This window comes from Ceratotherium simum, chromosome 16 (genome assembly GCF_057802395.1).
Source record: "Ceratotherium simum simum isolate JZ-2026a chromosome 16, ASM5780239v1, whole genome shotgun sequence".
Taxonomy (NCBI): Eukaryota; Metazoa; Chordata; class Mammalia; order Perissodactyla; family Rhinocerotidae; genus Ceratotherium; species Ceratotherium simum.
The window spans coordinates 42,659,049-42,682,672 of NC_141915.1; the positions used below are offsets into that span (position 1 = coordinate 42,659,049).

The 23,624-nt window shown below is 46.1% G+C and overlaps 2 protein-coding genes across 2 annotated transcripts; one reads left to right on the plus strand and one right to left on the minus strand.

Moving 5' to 3' along the window:
* Positions 1–1,403: 1,403 nt before the first annotated feature.
* Positions 1,404–12,660, minus strand: DUSP3 (dual specificity phosphatase 3). Its single transcript, XM_004432533.3, has 3 exons — positions 12,485–12,660; positions 9,306–9,532; positions 1,404–5,126 (listed from the first exon to the last, which is right to left on the minus strand). Exons 1-3 carry the CDS (start codon positions 12,607–12,609, stop codon positions 4,921–4,923), a joined length of 558 nt encoding a protein of 185 aa, XP_004432590.1. The 5' UTR covers positions 12,610–12,660; the 3' UTR covers positions 1,404–4,920.
* A 1,573-nt stretch (positions 12,661–14,233) lies between these two features.
* CFAP97D1 (CFAP97 domain containing 1) lies at positions 14,234–17,016 on the plus strand. The gene is made up of 5 exons (XM_014789057.2): positions 14,234–14,357; positions 14,908–14,978; positions 15,251–15,369; positions 16,322–16,445; positions 16,960–17,016. Exons 1-5 carry the CDS (start codon positions 14,234–14,236, stop codon positions 17,014–17,016), a joined length of 495 nt encoding a protein of 164 aa, XP_014644543.1.
* Positions 17,017–23,624: the final 6,608 nt, after the last annotated feature.

The window sequence follows — 23,624 nt, forward strand, 5'->3', positions numbered from 1 at the left end:
TTTTAGCGTAGACCTCAGAAACTGAATCTCCGTGCATTTGAACTCCTTATAAATGCGTCAATTCAGAAGGCCATAGCTTGGAGACTGTCTTTTTAAAAAGTTAGGCTTGGGCATGTCCACTCCCATAAAATGACACAAGCGAGCACAGGACACTCCTTCGCTCTGAGTATTGGGATGGGCTTGACACTGCCACCACAACAGATGACAGAAAGTAACAGGATACAAGGCAGATAAAAAATTGCAACTGTCATCTGTAAGTCTCATTTCAACATTCTGTGCTCATGAAAGCAGCTCAGACCTTTAAAATAAAAGTATACAGAAATCCCAGTCCATCCACACACAATGGAATGCTACATAGCTGTTAAAAGGAATGGGGCAGAACTATAAGAAACAGTGGATAAAAGATGTTGTCAAGCAAAAAAAGCAAAGTGCAGAACATTTTCCACTTATAGAGAAAAAGATCTCTCTGTGTATACACACATATACATATGTGTGTGCTTACATACATGTCAGATGTTTCTAGAAGAATATACTTTATAGCGGCTTCTTCTGGGGAGAGGGATTAAAGGTTTGGGGTAGAGGATTCACTCTTTGTTATAAGCCTTTTGTATTGTTTGAATTTATTACTATGTATATACAGTATTACATTTTTAATTAAAATGTTTTCAAAATTATACTTTAAACACACTTTTTACCAGTTTCACATATCAGTGCTCTGCCTTAAGATTTTGTGTAAAAATATGAAGATTATATTGCAAAGAGGTTTGACAAATACTGAGCTAGTCTAACCACCTCACGCTACACATCGGGAACTGGAAACGAGAGAAGCTCTTTTTCTGCCCAGATTTTTTCTGTGTGGGAGAAAAGGCACCCAACTTGCTCTGCGTTTTTTATTTATAGGAAAAAGGCAATGCTCATCATAAGGGAGATAGTGCTAACAGTGGAATTTAAGGCATCTGGGGGCAGGGGTATGACCTGGGACTGCCTGTTTGCAGAACCACTCAAATCCTAATGCCACTCAATCATCTTCATGTGAGTCCACCTTGAGACTGTCACCCCAACCCCCTGCTTTCTTAGGAACTTAAATCATACCTCCCTCATTTGGAGTGGGCCTCTCTACTTAAGAATGTTCCAGTCAATTATACCTCAATAAAGCTGAAATTAAGATAAATAAAAATAGAAGAATAGAATAGAATACTCCTAACACAAGAAATTTCTGGCACTGGAGAGAAGTTCAACGAACATCCACTGCATAAATATAATTGTCGTGGAACCTACAACTAGCTCAGGAGGGCTAATTTTTAAATGATGATTATTTTGCAAAGTTAGAAAATGCAGACATAAGAGCTAAGCATAAAAGCATAAAAGAAAATCAACTATGAGAAGAACAAAAAAAGACCATATCTTTGTAATGTAAGACATTTATTTTGGTTACAGTTTTAGTGTTTTAACACTGACTTGTGATACAACAGACGTTAAACTTAGTTTTTTTTAAAACCAATTTGATACCGTCCCCTTTTCTGTCCAGAAAATTCACACTTTCATAATCAAATTACCCTAAAGGCTGGCAAGAGGTAAGTTAAACTTCCAACCAATGTGCTCTCTCAGCCAGAGATGGCCTCTATTTTCAATCAGGATAAAATCTTGACTTGGAAGGACGATCATTGTTGGCTCTTCAGTGATTCTTGACACCGGTTTTGTGACAAAGAAAATTTCCTGCGAGAAAAGCTCATATCTTTATATTATCAGATCAGTGCTTCCTTCGATTAAAACATTAGCATCTTAGCATTAACTTGACACAGAAGGCACAAACCATCCATCACCACGGGTGGAACACAGCGTCACCTGCTGGTCATCATATTTTTACACACCCTATAATTTCCAGGTGATGGTAAATTCCAAGTGGGGATTCTTAAGAGAATCCTACACTGTCAGAGCCAAAAGGGACCTTAGAAGTCTTCTAGATGAGACCCCTCGTTTGATAGATGGTGATTTCTGCTCTCAAGATAACTCAGAATGGCAGGGAAACAGACCAGCCTGTGGAAGGTGTACTGCTTTAGAACTGAGAAGAAAACCATTTGGTGCTTTAATTTTGCCCAGATGGGAGTCTCCTAGTCACAGAAAGGAATCAGGTCAGGGGAGGGGGAAAGGGCACCCTGAGTTCCTATTCCATCACTTCCCAGGGGGTAGAAAGCTGTCCAGAAACAGCTTCCAGTCACAGCTGGGCATGTGTGGGCTCTTACACAATAGAATTTGATTTTATTTTACGTAAAGAACTAGGAGCTAAAACTCGTGAAGTAAAGATGGGGTTTCTGGGACTAAAGACTATCAAGAAGTTTCAAGTTATCAGCATAAAAGTAGCCCCAAAGTAAAGGCAGTAATTGTCCCAATGGCCTTTTCTCCTTCATGCCCTCACAAAGAGGCCTGCAAGAGGTCCTGGTTAAGTAGCCACATCAACCTGCTGTGTTTGGCTAAGTGGCTGTGGCTGCCCTGGGTGGGTGCCCACTGCATGGACGTGGGAGGGGAGCCCCAGCTCCAGCTCATGAGCCTCTTCTAGAAGCAGAGCAGAAAGGTCTGACCAAGGGATGCTACATGTTTCCTGGAAGAAGAGCCACACATTCTAACCCAATCGGGGACCCACGTTCTTCCTTTTCTAGGAGCAGGGACGAGTGTATGCCAACACTGTCCCACCCTCATCCAGACCCCCCTTGACACCACAATTTGAATCTTTGTACTCCGTCCACAAAGCTAACCGGCCCTTGCACACATGGGCTGGGTCAAGGTCATGTGCAGTGTACCTGGACACTGCCAGGGGGCTCATTTCTTGAAGAGTGTGAGAGAAAGAATTCAGCTTCTGGGAGCAGCAAACCTGAACTCTTGCCTCAGCTCTGCCTTAGAGCTGGGCAACGACCCTGAGGGCTGCACCCTAATCATTCTGAAGCCCAGTTCTTTTTTTTTTTTAATACATGAATAAGCTCTACCAACTTGGTAGGGTTACTGTGAGAATCAAGTTAGATTAAGTGGGAAAGCTATCTGAAAACTGTGAAGTGAGGTACGCAGTGTAGAGGACGGCCATTTCACTTCAGTGGGTCTATCTGGGCAGGAAGACAGATCCTGGTTTGTTCAGGGCTGCTGTGGTCACAGAGAAAAGGGACGTCCAGGCTGCGCTGCCCCTGCTGTGACAAAGATGGATAACACCTGCGAGTGGGGCCCTGGGACATGCCTGCTTCTCCCTGTCCTAGCCGGAAGCTCCTGGTCCACTCTGAAAAAGGCACATTCTCCACCTCAATGAATGTTAAATATTCAACAAAAGTCCCTGATATTTCACTTCAGGTAAGACTCCTTTGCAAATCCTTGCAAGTGATCCTACCATGAATTCAGGCTTCTGGGAGCTTGAAACACCCACCAGAACAACACTCTACATATATTTGGTGCTCAAAAAAAAAAAGTTTAATTTCACAAACTTTTATCAGACACCTATGTGGCTAGGCGCTGGGGGCATGGCTGAGGAACACCTCTCTGTCATAGGGAACCTGAAGACGACAGCCTTGAATCACTTTCCAGGATGACAATCAAGCAAAGTCCTAACAAGACTGTGTTCAAAACAAAACTCCCATATTCTGACAAATGTGCACACGCATGTGAGTGTGAGTGCTAGTGCATTCTGACACCATCCTGAAGAAGTCCTAGAAAAGGTTGTTTCTTTTTGTTTGTTTGCTCTACCACAAATCAAGGCTCCATTTGGATGCTCCGCCATATTTCATTTCTGCCTCGCTGAATCATTTTTGCTCCCAAGGGTCCAGGATCTTTCCTGGCACCAGAGAGCCATCAGAACTACCTGCCAGTGGGCAGGGTGTGAGCCTGGGACAGCTCATCTCTCTGCTCGTCCGTCCTCTGGCTGTATTTCTGAGAGACACACACCCCACACACACCCACGCACACACACTGTAATTGGCCAACTTTCTCCTTCTGTCCTTGGAATAGCAACCGAGACAAAAAGCAGTTAGCACGAGTGGCTTGGGCTCGCAACGCTATAATTCAGGACAAAACCCTTGTAATTCTCCAAATGGTGGGGTTTTTAAATAGGCTGGACTTCAACACCCTGTTTTCTAAAAAAAGAAAAAGAAAAGCATGCCCAAGGCATCCTCTTCTAACAAACCAAGAGACTGAAGGCAGTCCAAGGGAAACAATCCAAAGCAGTGGATTCTGAACTCAAGCCCTCCAAAGATTTGCATTTTAAAAACTATTGATTTAGGAGTCCTCCAGGACAACTTATTTGCCCACCTGAGGGCCTCTTTGTTTAGTTATCTTTAATCCTAAAGAAATAGTTAAAATGCGGGCTCTTTGTGGGAATTTCCATCCACTAACAACTGACAGCTACCCCCAGCTTCAGACCTCATGATGGGACTCTGCCTGTGAGCAGAGTGCGGATGGCTGCGAGGAGATGGGGAGACAGACATGGTGGGGAGAGAGGGGCCCATGTTTGCATAGTTCCTTTGCAGGGCTCGAGGTGCTGTGGTCCCCACTCAGGAGAGGAGCCAGGGGTGGGGGTGGGAGGTGGGGGAGGTCAGGAGGGGCCCTGTGGGCATCTGGAGCCTTACACTTCCACTGACCTCCCGCCCTGGGCCATTCAGGAGAAGCACACGTCACAGGCCTTCCCACTCTGCGCCCCCACCTCGGGAAGAGGACGTCATAAATTACAGGCACAGGACACACCAGGGAGCAAGAATGCCCTCCTTAGCAAGCTTCTTTATGTGTCCCCCCCAGGGGAAAGTGGCCCAGGGCTATGTTGGGACAGATGTGGGCAAGTGCCTGGTGATGCTGGGAGCAGGGTACACTGTGTTTCCTAAACAGGGCGGCTTGGGACACCTCAACCAAGGCCTCCCCCGTCCGACCTCTAGAGAAGAGGCAGTGCGGGCCCTAGAGTTTCAATTTCCCCTCCTTGACTAGTCTGTCATTGAGCTGGCAGAGTTGGGCCAGGAAACCATCGTTGGGGCCGATCTCACGGTTCTGCCTGACGACGCTCAGGGCAGACTTGACATCCATCTTCTGACGCAGCATGAGGTACGCGATAACTAGAGTTGGGGAGCGGCTGTAACCTTCACGGCAGTGGACAAGCACTCGGCCTGTAAGAAACAGGGGGACGTGGTGAGCTGGGGCCATCCAATCACATTACAGCTCTAGTTAACACTCTTTTAGGAAATGCAAATGAAGACTACAATGCGAGGCCATTGTAGACACACCAGAACGGCTAAAATGAAAAAGACGGAAACACAGAGCATCGGTGAGGACGTGGGGCAGCAAGGACTTTCATATGTAGCAGGGGAGGGCGTGTAAATTGGCACACCATTTTGGAAAACCGTGTTGCACCATCTACTCAAGCTGAACATACGCAGCCCCCACGGCCCAGCAATTCCATCCCAGACCCGGGCCCAGCAGGAATGCGCACACATGTTCACCAAAGACACGCACTGGAATGTTCATAGGCAGCACTATTCATACCGGCCCCAAGCTAGAAACTCTCAAAGGCCCATCAACGGTAGAATGGATAAATAATAAGAATGAACAATCTACAACTTACCAAAAACAACACAGATGAAACACACAAATAGGATATATTATGATTCCACGGAGTAGGAGAGCAGGCGAAACTGCTCTGCGCTATAGAAGTGTGGATAGTGGTCACGGGGGTCAGGGAGTTTGAGACTGGGCAGGAACATGTGGCGGGCTTTCTGGGGTACTGGTGGTGTTTTGTTTCTTGATCTAGGGGCCAATACATGGGTGTGTGCAGTACACTGATCTACACACTTGTAATATGGGTGCTTCTATACAAGAATTTTATATTTCAATCAAAAGCAAAACAATGAAACAACCCAAATGTCCATCAACGGGTGAATGGATAAACCAACTGTAGTACATCTATCCGATGGAATACTATGCAGCATTAAAAAGGAATGAGCTATTGATACAGGAAACAACATCGATGAAACTCAAAATAATGATGAGTGAAAGACACCAGACCCAAGAAGTGCACATCTTGTGTCATTCCATTTATATAAAACTCTACAAAATGTACACTGATGTCTAATGACAGGAAGCAGATCAGGGGTTGCTTAGGAATGGAAGATAGAGAGGCGCAGAAGGGAGAGGTCTCAAAGGGACATGAGGAAAACTTGGGGGCTGATGGATATGCTCACCATCTTGGTTGTGGTGATGGTTTCACAAGCGGATACATATGTCAAAACTTATCAAACTGTATGCTTTGAAATATGGGTAATTTATTGAATGACAATTATAGCTCAACAAAGCAGTTTAAAAAAGACAAGGAACACGCATGTCAAATACAAACGCGAACAAAGACAAACAATCAAAACAAACACACAAAAACACCCTCTCAGGGCTCCCCAAATGGCCACGAGGCCCTACAGAATACGGCCCCCACCTCTGACGGCACCTCCTCCTCACCCTCCTCCCTGCACCCCAGTGGCCCCTTGGCCTGCAACACCTCTTTTCCCAGGTGTTTGCTCAGATGTCACCTGCCCACCCTCTCTAAGCCACAAGCCCCCTCCCATTGCTTATACTCCCTAATCCCCTTCTTCCTGCTTTATCCCTCCCCCCCCGACACGCCATATATCATTTTCACTTGTTTACTGTCATCTTTCCCTGAAACGTGAGCTCCACGAGGGCAGGGATGTCCATCTGTCTTGCCCCCTGCTGCATCCCCAGCATTTAGGGAAGGAAGGAAGGAATGGTGAGGAGATATCAGAAGGTACTGTCAATAAAGTCCTGCCTGTTGCAGTGGGGAGGCCCTGTGAGCCACAAGCCTTGGCTTCTCTCCACCACCACCCCCTCCCAACGCAGAGTGCTTAGTTCAGGTCCTCGTCACCTCTCACCTCTGCCCGCTCCACACCTGCTCTCGCTCTACCCTCACCACCTCCAATCCACTCTCCACTCAGCAGCTGGAAGGAGCTTTCTAAAACACAAATGTGACCCGTCACCATTTGCAGGGTAGTCTAGTCTCCAAGGTGTGGCTTACAAGGCCAAGTGCCCACAGCTTCAACACCTTTCTGGGCCTTTTCTCATCTCTGTGCCTTTGCACACATTATTGCTTCTACCTGGAACATCCTTTCTCTCGGCTACCTGGCAAACTCCTACTCATCCCTTAAGACCCCAGTTCAAGTATTTCCCTTGTCAGCATAGGGATTTAGAACCCAAATCTTTGAAGTCATATGAATCTGGGTTTAAATTGTAACTAGCTTGTTGTGATGGTTAAATGTGTCAACTTGGCTAGTCTATGATGTCCAGTTGCTTGGTCAAACACTAGTCTAGAAGGTATTTTGTAGATGTAATTAATATCTACCATCAGTTGACTTTAAGTAAAGAAGATGACCCTTGATAATGTGGGTGGGCCTCTTCTAATCAGTTAAAGATCTTAAGAGCAAACACTGAGGTTTCCTGGAGAAGAAGGATTCTGCCTCAAGACTGTAACATAGAAGCCCTGCCCGAGTTTCCAGCCTACGGGTCTACCCTACAGATTGCAGATCTGGCAGTCCCCACAATCATGTGAGCCAGTTCCTTAAAATATATATTTTATTGGATTTGTTTTTCTGGAGAACCCCGGCCAATACACCGGTTATTAACTCTATGACCTGTCTAACCTCACAGTGCCTCAGTTTCCTCATCTGTGCTAAGAGTACCCATTGCACAGGTGGTTAGGAGATTAACAGATGACATATAAAGCCCTGAGGCTAGTGCCTGGCCTACGTGAGCACTCAATAAATAAATATTAGCAACACTAGGAGTCCTCCGGTGGCAGCCAGTACATCCTCGACCACAGCATCCCAGCCCTGTGCAACTGCTGCCCACGCACAGAAATGCCCTCCTCTGCTGGTCTGAGTTCCTTAAGGGCAAGGACTGTGAGGTATTATTGATTTTTGGACACCCTGTGATCTCTAGCATACACTAGGTGCTCAGTAAGTATTTGCTGACTAGCTGAGTGAAGGATTTCCCACCAACACCTCTATACCAGCATTACTGTGAAGGAAGTTTTCTGTTCTCATCACCCTAGCTCCAAAACACGACTCTATTTTCCCAAAGCCTCCCAAAGCAGGAAGGGGGAGTACTCCACTTTCCTGCCCATTCACTCCCTGGCCAGTGTACCCAAAGTATGCAGACTGGGGCTGTCCCTGCCCCCAACCCGGCAATGGGACCCTCTGCAGAGCAGCTGCCTCACCACCTGGAACATACTCAGCATGCCCAGGGCTCACAGAGCCAAAGTGGAAGGAGAAGGCGTGACTGCCATCCTTCCAGGCCTCTCCTCAGACGCCACCTCCTGCGTGAGAGACAGGCTAGAATCAGGGGGACAGGGCCAATCATGCCTCAGCAGGCATCACTTCCCCTGGGAGGGTTTGGGTTAGGGAGGAAGGAAGAGGCTGGAGGAGGCAGCACAAAGATAAAGGGAGTTGCTGAGAGGAACAAGCTAAAAGCAGAAAAGGCAAGTGGCCCAGCCTGCTCAGCTGATGTCTGCCCTCTGGCCTTCTAGGATTTCTCTCTGGAACATCTTGCCTGACTGCCAGCACCTCAGGAGTTCTGCTTCAGTCTTAGCTTATGTTTCGGAGCTGCAGGAAGCATTTAAAAGCTGGGCTGATGTTTGCTGACTCCCCAACCTAAGCCAATCATGGCTGCCCCATTGGCCTTGCCAGGTATTCACGTGACCCAACTCTAACCAGTGAGATGTGAGGGGAACGCCACTGGGGGGTTTCTGGGGAATGTTTTACTTGCTCTTAAAAAAAGAGATAAATATGAGGAAAGGTGGCTGCCTCATCTTTTGTTATACTTTGTCCTGTTGGGAGGTGGTGACTGGATCTGCCACCTTGGGACCGTTAGGGGAGTGCCCGACACTGGGGTTGGCAGAAGAGAGAGAGGGAAAGCACCTAGTCCTGAGGCCACCATTGAGCTGCTGAACCAACCAGCCCCGGAGCTCCTTCACCTCAGAACTTGTTAGGGGGGGAAATAATAATTCTTCACTATTGAAGCTATTTGAATGGGGGCAGGGAGAGGCTGGAAATAACCCCCAGCCAAGGACCCCAAGGCTGCCACTATGTGAAAGGTTTGCACGTCTTGTGTAATGTGGGGCCATTCAACAAGCAGACAGGTGAGCAGAGAGAGACCTCAGCTCTCAGTCATTCACCCCAGGACACAGGAAACAACAGGTTTTCCACAAGGAGGCTCGTTGTGGGCCTGTTCCCTAGAGAAAGTCCAGTCCAAGCTGCCTCCCATTGTTTCCTGGGCAGCAGGTCCCTTACCGTTCTTGTGAGCCAGGGCCTGGTCAATGAAGTCTGCAGCCCTTTCAAAGTAGGCGCTGAGGTTGAACTCCTGCGTGTCGTTGGCCTTGATGCCCAGGTAGGTGATGCCGGAGTCCTTGTAGAAGTTGGCATTGGTGTTGACGTGCATGAAGGACCTGCCCTCGGCAGCGTTCAGGACGTGGGTGATGCCCAGTTTCTGTAGCTTGGGGATGTCTTGAGCCACAGACCTGATAGGAAACAGCAGCAGCAGATGACTAACTGGCCAACTGGCAGCTCCAGGGGGAGGAAGATGGAGAAGATGCTAAGCCTCTTGGCAAAGCAAGGAACCCTCCACACTCTGGCCCTGCCAGCTTTTCCCCATCTTATGAGCCTCCTCCCTCACCCCAGCCATATCTAATTACCAGCAGCTGCCCCAAACAGACTGAGTGGTTTCATGCCTATGCTGTCCCTCTGCCTGGAATACCCTTCTCCACCTTCTCTGTGGACATGCCCCCTCTCATTTTTCACCACCTTCTGCAGTATTTCCTGATTCCCCCCTCCATTCCATTTGGCATCGTGCTCCCTATACCGTGATGGTAGGATAGCCAAGTGGCTAAAAGTGGGCTCTGGAGCCAGACTGCCTGGGTCTGAATCCAGCCCTGCCACTTACCAGCCAGGCCACCTTGAGCACCTAACCTTTCTGTGACTCAGTTTCCCTGTCGGTATAACGAGAATGACAACAGCCCTACCCCCTGGGGTTGTTATGGGCGTTAAACGAACCATTCTATAGACAGAGCCTGACCCCACAGTCAGCGCTACTATTCCAGTGCTTGACTGCGCTTATTCACTTAGATGTCCAGGCTGTGAGCTCCTTGAGGGAGGAACCATGTCTGCTTCAGGTCTGTATGCCCAGCACCTACTACGGTACCTGGCACATGGTAGGTGCTGAATGACTATGTGGTGAATCACTGAAGAAAAATGAAATAAGCACATCCCAGGCAGCCTCCTTCCTTGGATTATAAAGTGCAGCAGCAGCCCCTCTCGTCCCCCAGAGGGGTCGCCCCTGCCCCAGTCCACTAGCCACGTTTCTGAAGCTCCTGGGTAAGCACTTGGGGAGCAAGGGGCCCCAACAGAACTGTGGGGGTTATAAAACATTTGATCTGAATAGTCAAAGGGCTCCTTTATTTCACCTCACAACAACATCCCAATTCAAACAGCAGTTTACACTTTACAGAACGCCTTCTCCTACACGATCTCGAGTGCCTGTCACAGCAGCCTGTGAGGAAGGAAGGACAGAGCTGCAACTCTGGCTGACAGGACCACGGAAGGATGTGTGTGTGCCCACATCGGCTGCTGGGTGGCAAAGCCAGGAGGAGACCTCCTTTCTCCTGACGCCAGCCCTGCTCTGCCTTCCCCCTCACTCTGACTCATGCCCCATCAACTGCAAGTCCTGAGACCCAGAAAACGTGGCTCCTCCAGGCTCCTCTCTGCCCTGAGAGCCCTGATCAGGAGCCGTGATTTTGTTAAGGGGCTCCTGATGCTGGGGGAGCACTCGGTGCTCAGTGGATCCTCCTTGCCGAGCGCTCCACCCCCACCCCTGGCTAAGTCAAGGTCAGAATTGCATAGACGGCAAGGGATGTATTTTCTACAGTGGCCATCAGCACTCGCCTCTCTGGCTACGATCAGACATTCACAACCTTGATTTCCACTTGGGAAGCGGTGATAGCCAAAATGTGCCAAACTGCCCAAGAAAGCAGGGTTTCCAAGGGTGCCAAGGCCACTTGCTGCGTGGGTGGCTGGAAAGGGGGTTATCCTCAGAATTTTGCAGTTACTGAGGCCTTTGGCTGAGACTCTGGGACTGTTTTAGCTGTCTCTGCTCACAACACTGCACATGATTGTTAAGCAGTGGCTGATGAAATAAACAACTTTGAAGAGTCACTCCCATTCGTCTCCCTTCTCTAACACTAATTCAACATTCCACAAATTTACCATTATCATTACTGTGAACAAATATTACACAGTGCCTTGCACATAGCAGGTTTCAATATGGTGAACAAATGATGGAATGGATGAGACCATCCCCCATGAGGCTGGGACCTGCCTCATGGACCTCCTCTAGCTCTGTGATGACCCTCATTTTTGTGGCAGTCTTTAGCAGAGGAAGCAGGAGGTCCTGTCCAGGACAGGGATACAGACATGAACAAGACATTGACCCTGTCCTTACAATCCCTCAACCATTCTGGGCCTCCATTTCCTCCTGTGTAAAATGAGAGAAGAGGGTTAGTTCTCCGTTTCCAACATGTGGTCCTTGGGGCCCATGTCGCTCAGGACGGTGGTAACTGGGTCCTCAGGGTCTCATGAAAATCCATCCTGAGTCCTCCCAAGGCTGTACAGGCGTGGGAATCCACCTCTCAGAATGGTTAACACTGGTTCTCTCCTGTTGCTGAGAAATTCTTACTAGCAGTGTCACTAATAGAAAATAGGGAAATCAATTTGGCGAGAAGAACTCGTAAGTGATAAATAATAAATGCATTTCCTGGTGGTGAGAAGGTTGAGAGCCTTTTCTAAGTGAGGGCTCAGTTCCTTACAGGGTTTATCACTGGGTCATCCTAGAGTCCCAAGCTATCAAACCCTCTCTGGAAGAGAGAAGGAGCGAGGAAACCCCAACCCAGATTTCTGGACCCCTCGTTTGGAATATTTCGATTCTGTTATCTGGCCTGCCCAGCCGGGGAAAAGTTCCACGCCCGAACTGTGACGTCAGCCCGTTGCCATGGCAGCGAAGGCAGACATTCCGCGGTGACCTCACTGCAGAACCAGGCAGCTGTCACATGACGCGCGGGCCGGAGACCGGCAGGGCGACAGAGGGCCACCTGTTAAGTGGACCTGGTAGCCCTGACCCCGCCCAAGGCCGAGCCCCTAGCGGTGGCGGCTTTGGGCCGGACGCCGGGCTGGCCGAGGTGCCCCCGGGCTCCGTGCACCCCGCGAAGGGAAGGACCGCGCTGGGCCGGGGCGGCGTCCAGCCCCTCCGCCCCACGCGCCGGGGTGGGCGGTGACTCCAGCCCCCGCCAGTGCACCCGGAGGGGCGACCACGCCCCGGCTCCCCCCGCCCGCGCCTGCCGATGCCCCCACCCCAGCTGTCGGGTGGGCGGGGCGCCCCGGGGAGGGGCCGGCAGGGCTGGGGCTCGGGAGCCGCGACTCACGCGTTGCCCACGTAGATCCTCGGGGTGACCTCGTTGCAGGGCTGGCTCGGGAGGCTGTAGCAGCCGCTGCCGTCCGAGAGCAGATCGTTGAGGTCCTGCACCGAGAGCTCGAACGGGCCCGACATGGCGGCGGCCGGGCCCTGCACGCCGGGGCAGCAGCCAGCGAGGGGAGAGCGGCCGGGTCAGCTGGGCGGGGGCTCCGGAGCCGGGACCCGCCCCGTCCCGCCCCGGAGGCGGACCTGCCGGGTGCGGGAAGCGGCGGAGCGCGGGCGGCCACGCGCGCTCCACGCCCGTGAAGGACGCGCGCCGCCGGGCGCCGAGCGCACGCTCGGAACACCCCAGGGCGTGTCCCCGGGGGCGGAAATGCCGCCACTCTTGAGTTTCGGGGGTGGGCTCCCACCCCCAGCTGAGGCATTTTCTGTTATGAACTGGGGAGTGCCGTAACTTCATTGGACCAAATGCAGGGTGCAATAAATGTCCCTACTGACCGGGGTACACCCAAGTGTCGCTTATTTTTTTCAGGGTTACAGGGGCACCTGGGTTCCACTTGTGAGCTCTAACTCTGCCTGCTGCCCACCAGCAGCGTTGGGACCCCGCCCCCGGGAGTTTGTCAGAAATGCAGAATCTCGGCCCCAGCTCAGAACTGGATGAAAATGTGCATTTTACAGGACGCCCTGGGGATCCCTAGAAAGGTTACATTTTGAGAAGCCCAACCCTGGGGCACATTTCTTTCAACATTCATTAAGAGTCAGCATCGTGCTTAAAAGCTTGGGCTCTGTGCAACCGGCCTTGGAATTCTGACCTTGAGAAATTATTTAACCTTTCTGAGCCTGTTTGCTGAAAAAATAGGGTAATAATAATCGTAGCTAACTCCTAGGGTTGTTTGAAAGATTAAATGTGACATTCAAGGAAAGTGCCCAGCACTACATAATGCGCACGCAACAGGTTGTGTTCGCCCTCTTCATCAGCACAGGTGTTGAGCACGATTAGGTGGTATACCCTGGGCTAGTGTAGGGATGAATCAGGCTCCTCTCAGCCCTTCCCGGAGCAGCCGCCAGCCCACTATGAGCCACAGGGTGTCAGCAACTCATCATTTACTGAGATCCCACTAGGAGCAAAAGACAGGCTCTGTCCTCCCCCACTGCCATGAAAATTCCCCCTCCTCCAAAGAGCAAATATGGTCCCCAGAATTCAGGAAACCCACATCCTAAGCCCCGCTCTGCCACTAACTTGGTTCTTGAGCAGCTTGGCTCCTGCTCTGGAATTCAGTTTCCTCATCTGCAAAATGAAGAAATTGGATCAGATTATCCTTAAGGTCATCTTTCACCTCCCCAAAAAGCTTATGTTGGCACACCTGCAGGGAAATCATTGCAGTGGAGACTACTTAGCTCAGGGTATCATAGCCCAGGGTATGTAACCAAGGCTGGATTTCTCTATCCCCCACCCCGACCCGGTGCCTTCCCACCCCGCCCAGAACACCACACCTTTTCCTGCTGGTGCTGGAGGCATCTGCATTCCAGGCAGGTGGGAAAGCTTCCGAGTCTCGCCCTTCGTCTTGACCTGGACCCAGGTTAGCTTTCAAAGAGAAGCTGTGGGACAGCCAGGCATGCTCTGCTGCTCCTTCTCCTTCCCCGAGACCTGTCCCTGATGTCATAAGTGGGTAACTATGACAACCCGTCATGGGGACAGCTGAGTACCTCACAGAGGAGCCTGGGTGCCTCATTTCTGAAGTGAGACTAGGAAGAGAAGATGAACAGTTCCCTGGATTATCTAGCCTACCCTGTAATTGTCTCTAATCACAGGCAGAGCACAACCTTCAGGAAGAAACTCGACTTTGGCCACTACATATTTCACAAAAATCGAATACAAATAGGTATGTGTGCTGTTTGGGCTGGACACTGCAATTAGGGGTTCTGGAAAGGCCCACCTTAGAGATATTGACAGTAAATCCAACCAGTACATGGCTTTGCGATGCTGTGGCCTTATCTGCTGAGTTGGGTCAAGAGGACATTAGTGTCAGTGACAAAAATGATCTACCAGGGAGTTCATTTGCTGGAAACGCTCATTTAAACGCTTTAAAGCCAAAGGAAGCTCGAAAGAGGATAGGACTTCAGCACTCAATAGCTGGGCTAGTCATATTGGGAAAGGGTGAGAGGGAGGCTCTTTCACTAGATTCAAAGGACATTTATTTTGTAAATTTTACTTTTTCTAGCCCTCACCATTCTTTCATTTCTGCTCAAAAGTCTTCAAAGACGTCAGTTTGGGAAATTAAGCTAAACTTAAATTCCTGAACTGGATTAAGGTCAGAATTCAAAATCGTAATGCTTACTAATCAGGGCCATTGTCTAGAACATGCGTAGGTTTTCTGAGGCTGCTAAGAGGACTCCTGTGACTCAACATTGCTCTCTCTCATCCTTCTTTAGTGAAGCCTACTGTTGATACCAAACCTCCAGTGGCACACACACATCACATCTTAAAATTGAGCAAACTACAGGTATTTGTTCTTGCCATCAGAAGATGTACTTTATTGATTGTTATCTATGTCCTAAAGAGGTCCAGTTTCCCAGAGCCTTCTAAATACTCACCTAACCCAAAGATTCTTTCATTTGTGTGTGTCATTCAGACACACCACCCCATTTCCCAGGCTCCACTGAGGCCCTCAATTTGCCCCTTTCCCACAATCCCAGAGGAGACAGATGCTAAGCCGCTGTGTGTTGGACCAGCAGAGCGATGATGTCACCATGGTGGGGTGGGTTTTCTTACCAGAGTGAACAAAAGAGAATCGACAAAATCGAATATGAAAACAAGCAACTGTGTCAGAAAATCGCAAATGCTCATCGCGGCCCGGCCAAGGTGGATTGCTGGAACGAATATTTTTCTAAGAGGTAGTGTTCTTTCACGTCATTTCATTTTTAAGTCAAAGTCGACTTTCCCCTTGTTGGGTTTTAGTGGAGGTTCTCCTGCGTGGGAGGAATACAGAAGTCATCTTGAGGGATAACCAAAGAGAGCGTGCTAAGGAGAATGAAAACTACCAAAAACGGGGACCCTTCTCTAGCCTTAAAGAGCTAACTTTCATTTCATCTAAGAGAATTTTTGGAGTCCTATTCAAGTCTGTCACAAGAAAGCACTACATACTTTTGAAAATGATGACCATAGCCGGGACTACAACACAGCCTTCTTAAAATCATTCCCACAAGCGTGCTAAGCACCAGGAAGACAGAGATGAAATGAGCTATATAGCTCCTCACCTCAAAGAACTCGAGGTCTGGCAGCGAGACACTTCTATAAATAATAATGCAGTGTGGTCAGAGCCACAAAAGAAGTGTATGCAAGGGAAAGAATCTGGTGGATGTGTGTGTGTATGTGTGTGTGTGTGGAAGGTAGTGTCACGATGCCTTTCCTATATCCCTGTGTATCTGAAACTGAGGAAAGCTGAGGGAGAGACGTGAACCAAAACGTGTCATCGGCCATTTGTGATCTAACCACAGGCAAGAACTTCCACCATCATATAAACCAGACCTTCTCAATCGTGGTTTCACGTAATTCCTGGGGAGATTTTACAAATGCCGATGCCCAAACTCCACCCTAGATCAATAAAGTAGAATCTCCTAGTGGACAGCAGGGTTGAAAACCACTGACAGAAACCTGCTAATGCTTTGCACTTTTCCCAGAGTGCAGTCTGGTTCAACAGGGGTGCTGGGCCTCAAGGCACAACAGGACAGTCTGCTCCCTGCACTCAGGCAGCCTGGGTTTATGACCCCATGACTTCATCTCCCCCACTCCCATCCAGGAGGAGAATTTTATTTTTCACCCATCTCAGGGTTTTGTGTTTTTCAGTTTAAACAGAGAAACAAGGAACCGGGAGCTAGTGAGAATCACCGTGGAAAACCAGGGCATTCTGAAGAGGCTTGATGATCGCAAACCCCACTATGACCGCAAGTCATCCGAGACAGACTGGCAGGCACGTGGGTACTCTGTGATATTCCCACGTGTGTACAGGGTTCATCTGTGTTCAGAGTAGAGTCAGTCTCAGGAGGGACCCCTAAGCTGCTGAGGGCGAGATCATGAGAAATGCAACAATCAGTAAAAGAAAAACCACCCAGAGCAAACAAAGCTGACAACAGGAGCAAACCACCCCCGAGCTAAGGACATCTCCTTGGTAGCAAAGCCATTATGCATCAGTTTCAGAAAATATCTGGTAGCATCTTCCCTCATCCCTTAATTCATTAAGAAAGGCTGAATGTACAAGCTAAGAGGATGAAGGGTGGATGATTCAGTATGTGGCTGATCTGCTTCATTTAGGAATGACCCTTCAAGAAGGAAAGAAAAAAGCCTTCTACAGCGTTTTTAGAAAGCTCCACTCCCTGGCTTTGGTCTGTAAGCCTTTTCTAAGCCATCCTTAGGATTTTGAACTTCAACTTTCACACCAGCATCCTGGCATTGACATACATCTTTCTGATTTTTTTCCCTTCAAGAATTCAAGGCGCTATATCAGAAATACAACAAAATATCTTCTCTCCCAAGATAAATAGGTATGTCTTAACACGACTGCTCTTTATTACAGAACACAGTGATCACAGTTGATATCAAAGGGAACGAGGGGCCCAGTGAGGGGTGAATTTTGCTCTTCTGTAATATCAACTGGTCATACATTCAGGGAACTTAGAGCTCTTTGTTTCCTCTCTCTGTACAAGTAGGAAATGACTGTTTTTTGTCATCAGCTTTGAGGCTTTATGTGAATCTAAGGGGAAGTGATTTGTTCCAATAAGACTTAAACAGGAGCTTTTGTGGCTTTAGTGTTGTGCCTCAGCTACATTACAGGTCTCTGTCACTATTCAAAAGTACTGTTGTGTGGGCATTTTGTACTATTTAACATTATTAGTAATGACTAGTTACCCCCACCCCACCTGGGGGGAGAAGGATAAATGGTCACTCAGGCTTTCCAAAGAATAGTTCTGTATAATTGATGGTTCTCCATTTCTCTCCCTCTCTCCTTCCTGAACACAAGGTTACTCACCACGGAAAAGACACAAGAGAAGGCCCTAGGATTTCTTAGCTGCTTAGAATCTCAAGACACTCCTAAGTGGCTGAATGCTCCATCTTAGGGTGCTACAATAAAGCTTGGAACATAAAATGAGTAAGTTACATTTAAGGTACCCAAAGGCTTTAAGTCTCATCCCAAAATGGAGACAGAATGGGGCAGGCAGAAGGAAAGAGGCAACAAGCATTTTTATTTGGGGCTGCGAAAAGAAGTGTTTATGAGAGAACTTTTTAAAACATACACCATCACCACCACCATCCTGGGGGGAAGAAAAGGTGGGGTGATGATCCAGCCATAAGTTCAGCTCTGTCAAAATGGAAAACAAAAGCACATGACGAAGTTAAGGTTCAGACAACAGAGAACAAATGCCATTAGTTCCTCTGAATACACAGAATTGGAAAAGAATGCTTCATTGAAGTTTCCACGTATCCTGTTCATTTATAGGGAGCAGCAACAGTGAAAATATCAAAAATTCTCAAAACATATAGCAAGACAATGTTGCTCGGCTTCTATGACTGGTCATGCTGGTTTTGAGCCTGATTTTTTAAACTTTTTATTTTGAAAGAGAATAGATCTTAAATCTTAAAATAAATGTCAAATCTTAAAATAAACTTTTTTATTTTAAAATAATTAGATTCACAGGAAGTTGCAAATAAATATACAGAGGGACCACCTGCATCCTTCACTCAGTTTCCCCCAGTGTTAGCATCTTGTGTAACTATAGTACAATAGCAAACCAGGAAGTTGACATTCGTACAATCCATAGAGCATATACAAATTTCACCAGTTATCCGTATGCTTATTTGTATGTGTGTGTATGGCTCTATGCAATTGTATCACAGGTGTAGCTTTGTGTAACTACAACCACATTCAAGGTAGTTAACTGTACCATTATCAAAAAACTCTATTGTACCACCCCTTTTAGCCACAGCCCCCCTCTTCTTCCCATCCCTAACCCCTGGCAATCACTAATGTGTTTTTCATCTCTCTATAATTATGGTATTTCATGAGTGTTACATAAATGGGATCACACAGAATGTATCCATTCTTTTGAGATTGGCTTTTTTCATTCCGTATAATTTCCTTGAGGTTCATCCAAGTTGTGTGTACCAATAGTTCATTCCTTTTTATTGCTGAGTAATATTCCATGGTATGGATGTAATATTCCATGGTATGGATGTACCACAGTTTATTTAACCATTCACCCATTGAAGGACATTTGGGTAGTTTCTTGTTTTTTGACTATTATGAATAAAACTGCTATGCACATTTGTGCACAAGTTTCTGCATGAAAATAAATTTGATTTATCTGAGATAAATGCCCAAGAGTGCAATTGCTGGGTTGTATGGTAAGTCCATTTTGAAAGGAACTACAAAACTATTTTCCAGAGTGGCTGTACCATTTTACATTCCCACCAGCAATGAATGAGTGATCCAGTTTTTCCACATCCTCATCAGCATTTGATGTTATAGCTATTGTTTATTTTAGTCATTCCAGTATGTGTGTAGTGACCTCTCGTGTGGTTTTAACTTGGGTTTCTCTAATGATTAATGAACTTGAACATCTTTCATATGCTTATTTGCCATCTGTATATCCTCTTTGGTGAAATATCTGCATATATCTTTTCTTATTTACTAACTGGATTATTCTTTTTTTTTAATATTAAATTTTAAAGTTATTTATATAGTATAGATATAAGACATTTGTTGGATACGTGATTTGCAAAGTATTTTCTCCCAGTCTGTAATTTGTCTTTTTGTCTTCTTAACGGGGTCTTTCACAGAGCAAAGTATTTTAATTTTGATGACATCTAATTTATCAATGATGACACTGTTCTGTATCTTGACTGTATCAATGTCAATATCCTGGTTGTGACTTTGTGCTATAGTTTTGCAATGTGCTACCCACTAGGGGAAACTGGGGAAGGGGTCCACAGGATCTCTCTGTATTATTTCTTACACACATGTAAATCTACAATTATCTCAAAATAAAAAGTTTAAAGAAAAAAAGTCAATAAATCCAAATACAAATTCATCATTCAACTGGTTCCAGTTAATCTGTTTGAGGAACCATCATTCTTCCAGACATCCAGGTTAGAAACCTGGCTGTCATCCTCTACTTCACTCCCTCTCTTTTATCCCTTCCCCTTCCCTACATATTTTAAATCTGCCAGTCCTACTTCTCAGTCTCTGTATATGTTACTGCCCATATTTCAGCCAGTTGTGATTTACGATCAGCATCATTAACGCAAAAATATGCCCACATCACTTTCTAGCTTAACACCTTCAATGACTTGCCATTCCTTCCAGAATGAGCCATACTTTTAAATGTGGCATACAAAATATGTAAATATGAGCCCCCATGATCCTGTCCCTCCTGTCTTTGCAGCCTCTATCAATATGAATTCTTAGTTTCAAGCAACAGAAACTGACTTTGTCTGATTTAAGTAGTGAAATAATTTATTAAAAGAATATGAATTAGTTAACAGTGTTTGCTAGAAAAGCACAGAACCGAGCTTCTAGCTGCACATTAAGGAAAAACCCTTAAAATCTTGCTGTAGAACTGGTCTGTGGGTGCTGCGGCTCGTCCTGCCGCCCCTGCCTCACCTAGAACTAGATCTCGCTGACCTGCTACTGCTGCCTTTGAAAGGTGTTCACTGTCCCTGCCATTTTGTGTCACTAGTTCCCATTCCAAGTCAGTGAAGGTGTAACTGATTGGTGTAAATTAGATCATATGCCCATTCCTTAGCTGCAAGGGAGGCTTGGAAAATGAGTGTCTGGCTTTTTCCACTTCTGGACGTGGGCTCTGCTTCTCATCAGAATTCCTAAGATAGGAGATTTCCCCCAAATTAGAATGAGGCTCAGATATTAGAATTCCACAAAAAATGACAAACATCTGTAACTTTGTATCTCATCACTCCTTGCCTTTTTCAACTAACAGAAGACACGTTTTCTTCTCATCTCATTTATGTTTCTGCTGTCTCCTCTAGCTGGGAAATCCATAGTCCTACCTCTTTTCCTGGACAACACTAATCATTATTTATATAAGAGAGTCCATTCTCTAGGAAGTTGCCTTGAACTGCTCAGGTTACATTAGATACTCTTTCAAATGTCTGGAAATTTTCCTGTTGTCTTTCTGCTGTTGATTTCTAGTTTGATTCCATTATGGTCAGAGAACACACTCTTTAATTTCAAATCTTTTAAATGTGTTAATATACTCTATCTGGATGAATATTTCACGGGCCTTTGAAAAGAATGTGTATAGTGCTGTTGTTGGGGGGAGTGTTCTACAAACGTCGGTTAGATCCTATTGGTTGATGGTGTTCAGTTCTATATCCTGGATGACTTTCTGTTCTAGGTCTATCAATTGCTGAGAGTAGGGTGTTGAAATCCCGAATTGTAATTGTGAATTTGTCTGTTTCTCCTTTCAGCTCTACCAGTTTTTGCTTCATATATTTCAAAACTCTGGTGTTGGGTGCACACACTTTTAGGATTGCTATATCTTCTTAGCAGAGTGATCCTTTCACCATTATATATGTCCCTCTTTGTCCTAGCAATTTTCTTTCTCTGAAATCTACTTTATCTAATAATATAGCCACTACAGCTTTTTAAAAATTGTTTGCATAATATACCAGTTTCTATCCTTACTTTCCACCTACCTATGTACACTTGTAGATGGTACATAGTTGGGTCGTGTTTTTTTATCTACTTTGCCAATCTCTGTCTTTTAATTGGCCCCTTTATCCTCCTCACTTTTAAAATATAATTATTGTATGTATTTCCTTTACAAACATTGAGCACCACATCAGACGGTGTTATAAATTTTGCTTCAACCAGAAAGTGTGGGTAAAGAAACTCAAGAGGTGAAGAATAATCTGTTATGTTTACTTCTATTTTTACGTATTCTGTTGTTTTTTCCTTTCTGAAGGTCCCAGCCTTCTGCTATTTTCTTTGTGTTTAGAGAGCTTCCTTTAGCCATTCTTTAAGAGTAGGTCTCAACAAATTCTGTTAGCTTCCCTTCATCTGAGAACGTCTTCCCTTCCCCTTCCTTCCTAAAGGATAGTTTCATCACATAGGATTCAAGGTTGACAGTTCTTTGCTTTCAGCACTTGATAAATGTGTCACTTTTTCTGGCCTCCATAGTTTGTTTTATAGGCAATACCAAAATAGAACTTGAATTGGTGTTACTTCCTGGGTGTTCCTCTTTGTTTTTAAGATTTTTTTCTTAGTCTTTAGTACTCAGAAGATTAATTACGATGTGTCTTGGTATGGATTTCTTTGGGCTTATCTGATTTGGAGTTTATCAGCTTCTTGAATCTGTAGGTTTATATCTTTCACCAAATTTGGGGAGTTTCACCCATGATTTCTTTGAACACTTTTCAGTCCCACACTTCCTCCTCTCCTTCTGGGACTGTGATGATACAAGTGTTAGCTCTTTTGTTATTATCATGAGGCCCTGAGTCTCTTTTTTTTTTTTCAGTCTGTTGTTCAGATTGAGTAAATTTTATTGATCTGTCCTCAAGCACCCTGATTTCATCTTATGTCACTTCCACTCTACTATCAAGTTCATCTGAGTTTTTTATTTTACAATAATTTTTCATTTTATAATTTCCATTTGGTTATTTTTCATAACTTCTATTTCTTTGCTAAGATTTTCAATTTTTTAGTTTTTTCAAGATAATTTATAATTGATTGAGCACTTTTATTACAACTGCTTTAAAATCCTTGTCAGATAAATTCCAACATCTGAATGATACAAATATTGGTATCAGTTGATAGTCTTTTCTTAGTTAGATAGGAGTTTCCTGGTTTGGGAGAGGATGAGTGATCTGCTATTGTATCCTGGACATTTGGAATCCTGTTAGGAATCTCTTCATCCTATTTACCTCTTCTATTTTAGCAGATAGGGGTCCTGTTTGGGCATAGTGTATAGGTTCTTGCTTCTTTTATGTGTTTTATTTCCAATGACAATTCAGTTTTCCAAGGCTTTGCAATATTATTTGGGTTTGCTTTGTTCTTTGGGTACTGCCAGGGCTCCCACTCAGTCCCTGCCGGTGTCTTCTGCAGTGTGGGAAGGTGCTTCCCTGGGCTGCATGGTTTTGCTGGGCCACCTTCTGCAGAGAGGCGGACAGACACTGCTAGGCCTGGGTCTCCTTATGCCACAGTGTGGAGGGCAGAGAGTCACAGGGCTTCGCTCCTGGCGTGAATGAATTGGGCATGTGCTGATGCCCCAGTGTGGAGCTAGGGTTGGGGCTCCCCACTAGGTCTCTATTGGGCTTCCCCTACCCTGTCCTCTGGCAGAGAAAGCAAGCTTTTCTTTCCTTTTTCTTTTTCCTTCCCGTCTATGCCTGTTGGTGGTTCTGAGTTGCAGGCTTCTCCAGAGCCCAGTCTGGGGTATGTGGAAGATGAAAAGAAAACCCAGAAAACTCACCACATTGTTGTTCCTCAAGTCCTGATGTCCCTAGTCAGCCCACCATCTTCTTTCCAGCTTTCAGAGTCCTTTTAACTTTTTAATAATTTCCAAGGTATTCAGTTATATTTAGAGGAGAGAAGGAGGGAAAAGTAATGCTAAACCATCTTGTTCTGAAACCACAGGCCCGACTTTTAAAGGAAGCAATGGTTTGAGACTGTATTCAAAGAGCAGGAAAAGAACGGAGTAACAAATTGACTCTCATTAACTCCACCCAAATAGAGAAATGCTGCGTATTGGTTCTGAACAGTATGATTCAAGAATGGGCTTTGTACATACGCCGGTCTGTAGTTATTAAACAAATTGCCAAGTGCTGTCATTTTTGGAATGCATGATTCTGTGATTGGTGGCATAAATGATGGGACACTAGAGAAATGAACACAAAATTTTGGTGGGCCACATGTCTTAAAGCATGTATGTATTTGAACATGTAATGGTAAAAGCACAATTGACTAATGTTTAACATAGCTGAGCACTGCCTGTGAAGCAGTGATGGTTGTAACCTTCTTAAACCCATCTCCTGCAGCGAGTGGAGTGGTGGAGTGGCTTACAAATTGCTGGATCAAGGATGGCAAACAGGATTAACTCACTTGCTAATTCTGCTCAATTGATACTGGATACTGTGTCCT

Coding starts and splice junctions, on each gene's coding strand:
- DUSP3 (XM_004432533.3), bottom strand. CDS start 12,609: ATGTCGGGCCCGTTCGAGCTCTCGGTGCAGGACCTCAACGATCTGCTC. Junction 9,533..12,484: donor AGGATCTACGTGGGCAACGC/GTGAGTCGCGGC, acceptor GTTTCCTATCAG/GTCTGTGGCTCAAGACATCC. Junction 5,127..9,305: donor GGCCCTGGCTCACAAGAACG/GTAAGGGACCTG, acceptor TGTTTCTTACAG/GCCGAGTGCTTGTCCACTGC.
- CFAP97D1 (XM_014789057.2), top strand. CDS start 14,234: ATGAACAGTTCCCTGGATTATCTAGCCTACCCTGTAATTGTCTCTAAT. Junction 14,979..15,250: donor TAAAATTGAGCAAACTACAG/GTATTTGTTCTT, acceptor TTTTCTTACCAG/AGTGAACAAAAGAGAATCGA. Junction 15,370..16,321: donor AACGAATATTTTTCTAAGAG/GTAGTGTTCTTT, acceptor TGTGTTTTTCAG/TTTAAACAGAGAAACAAGGA.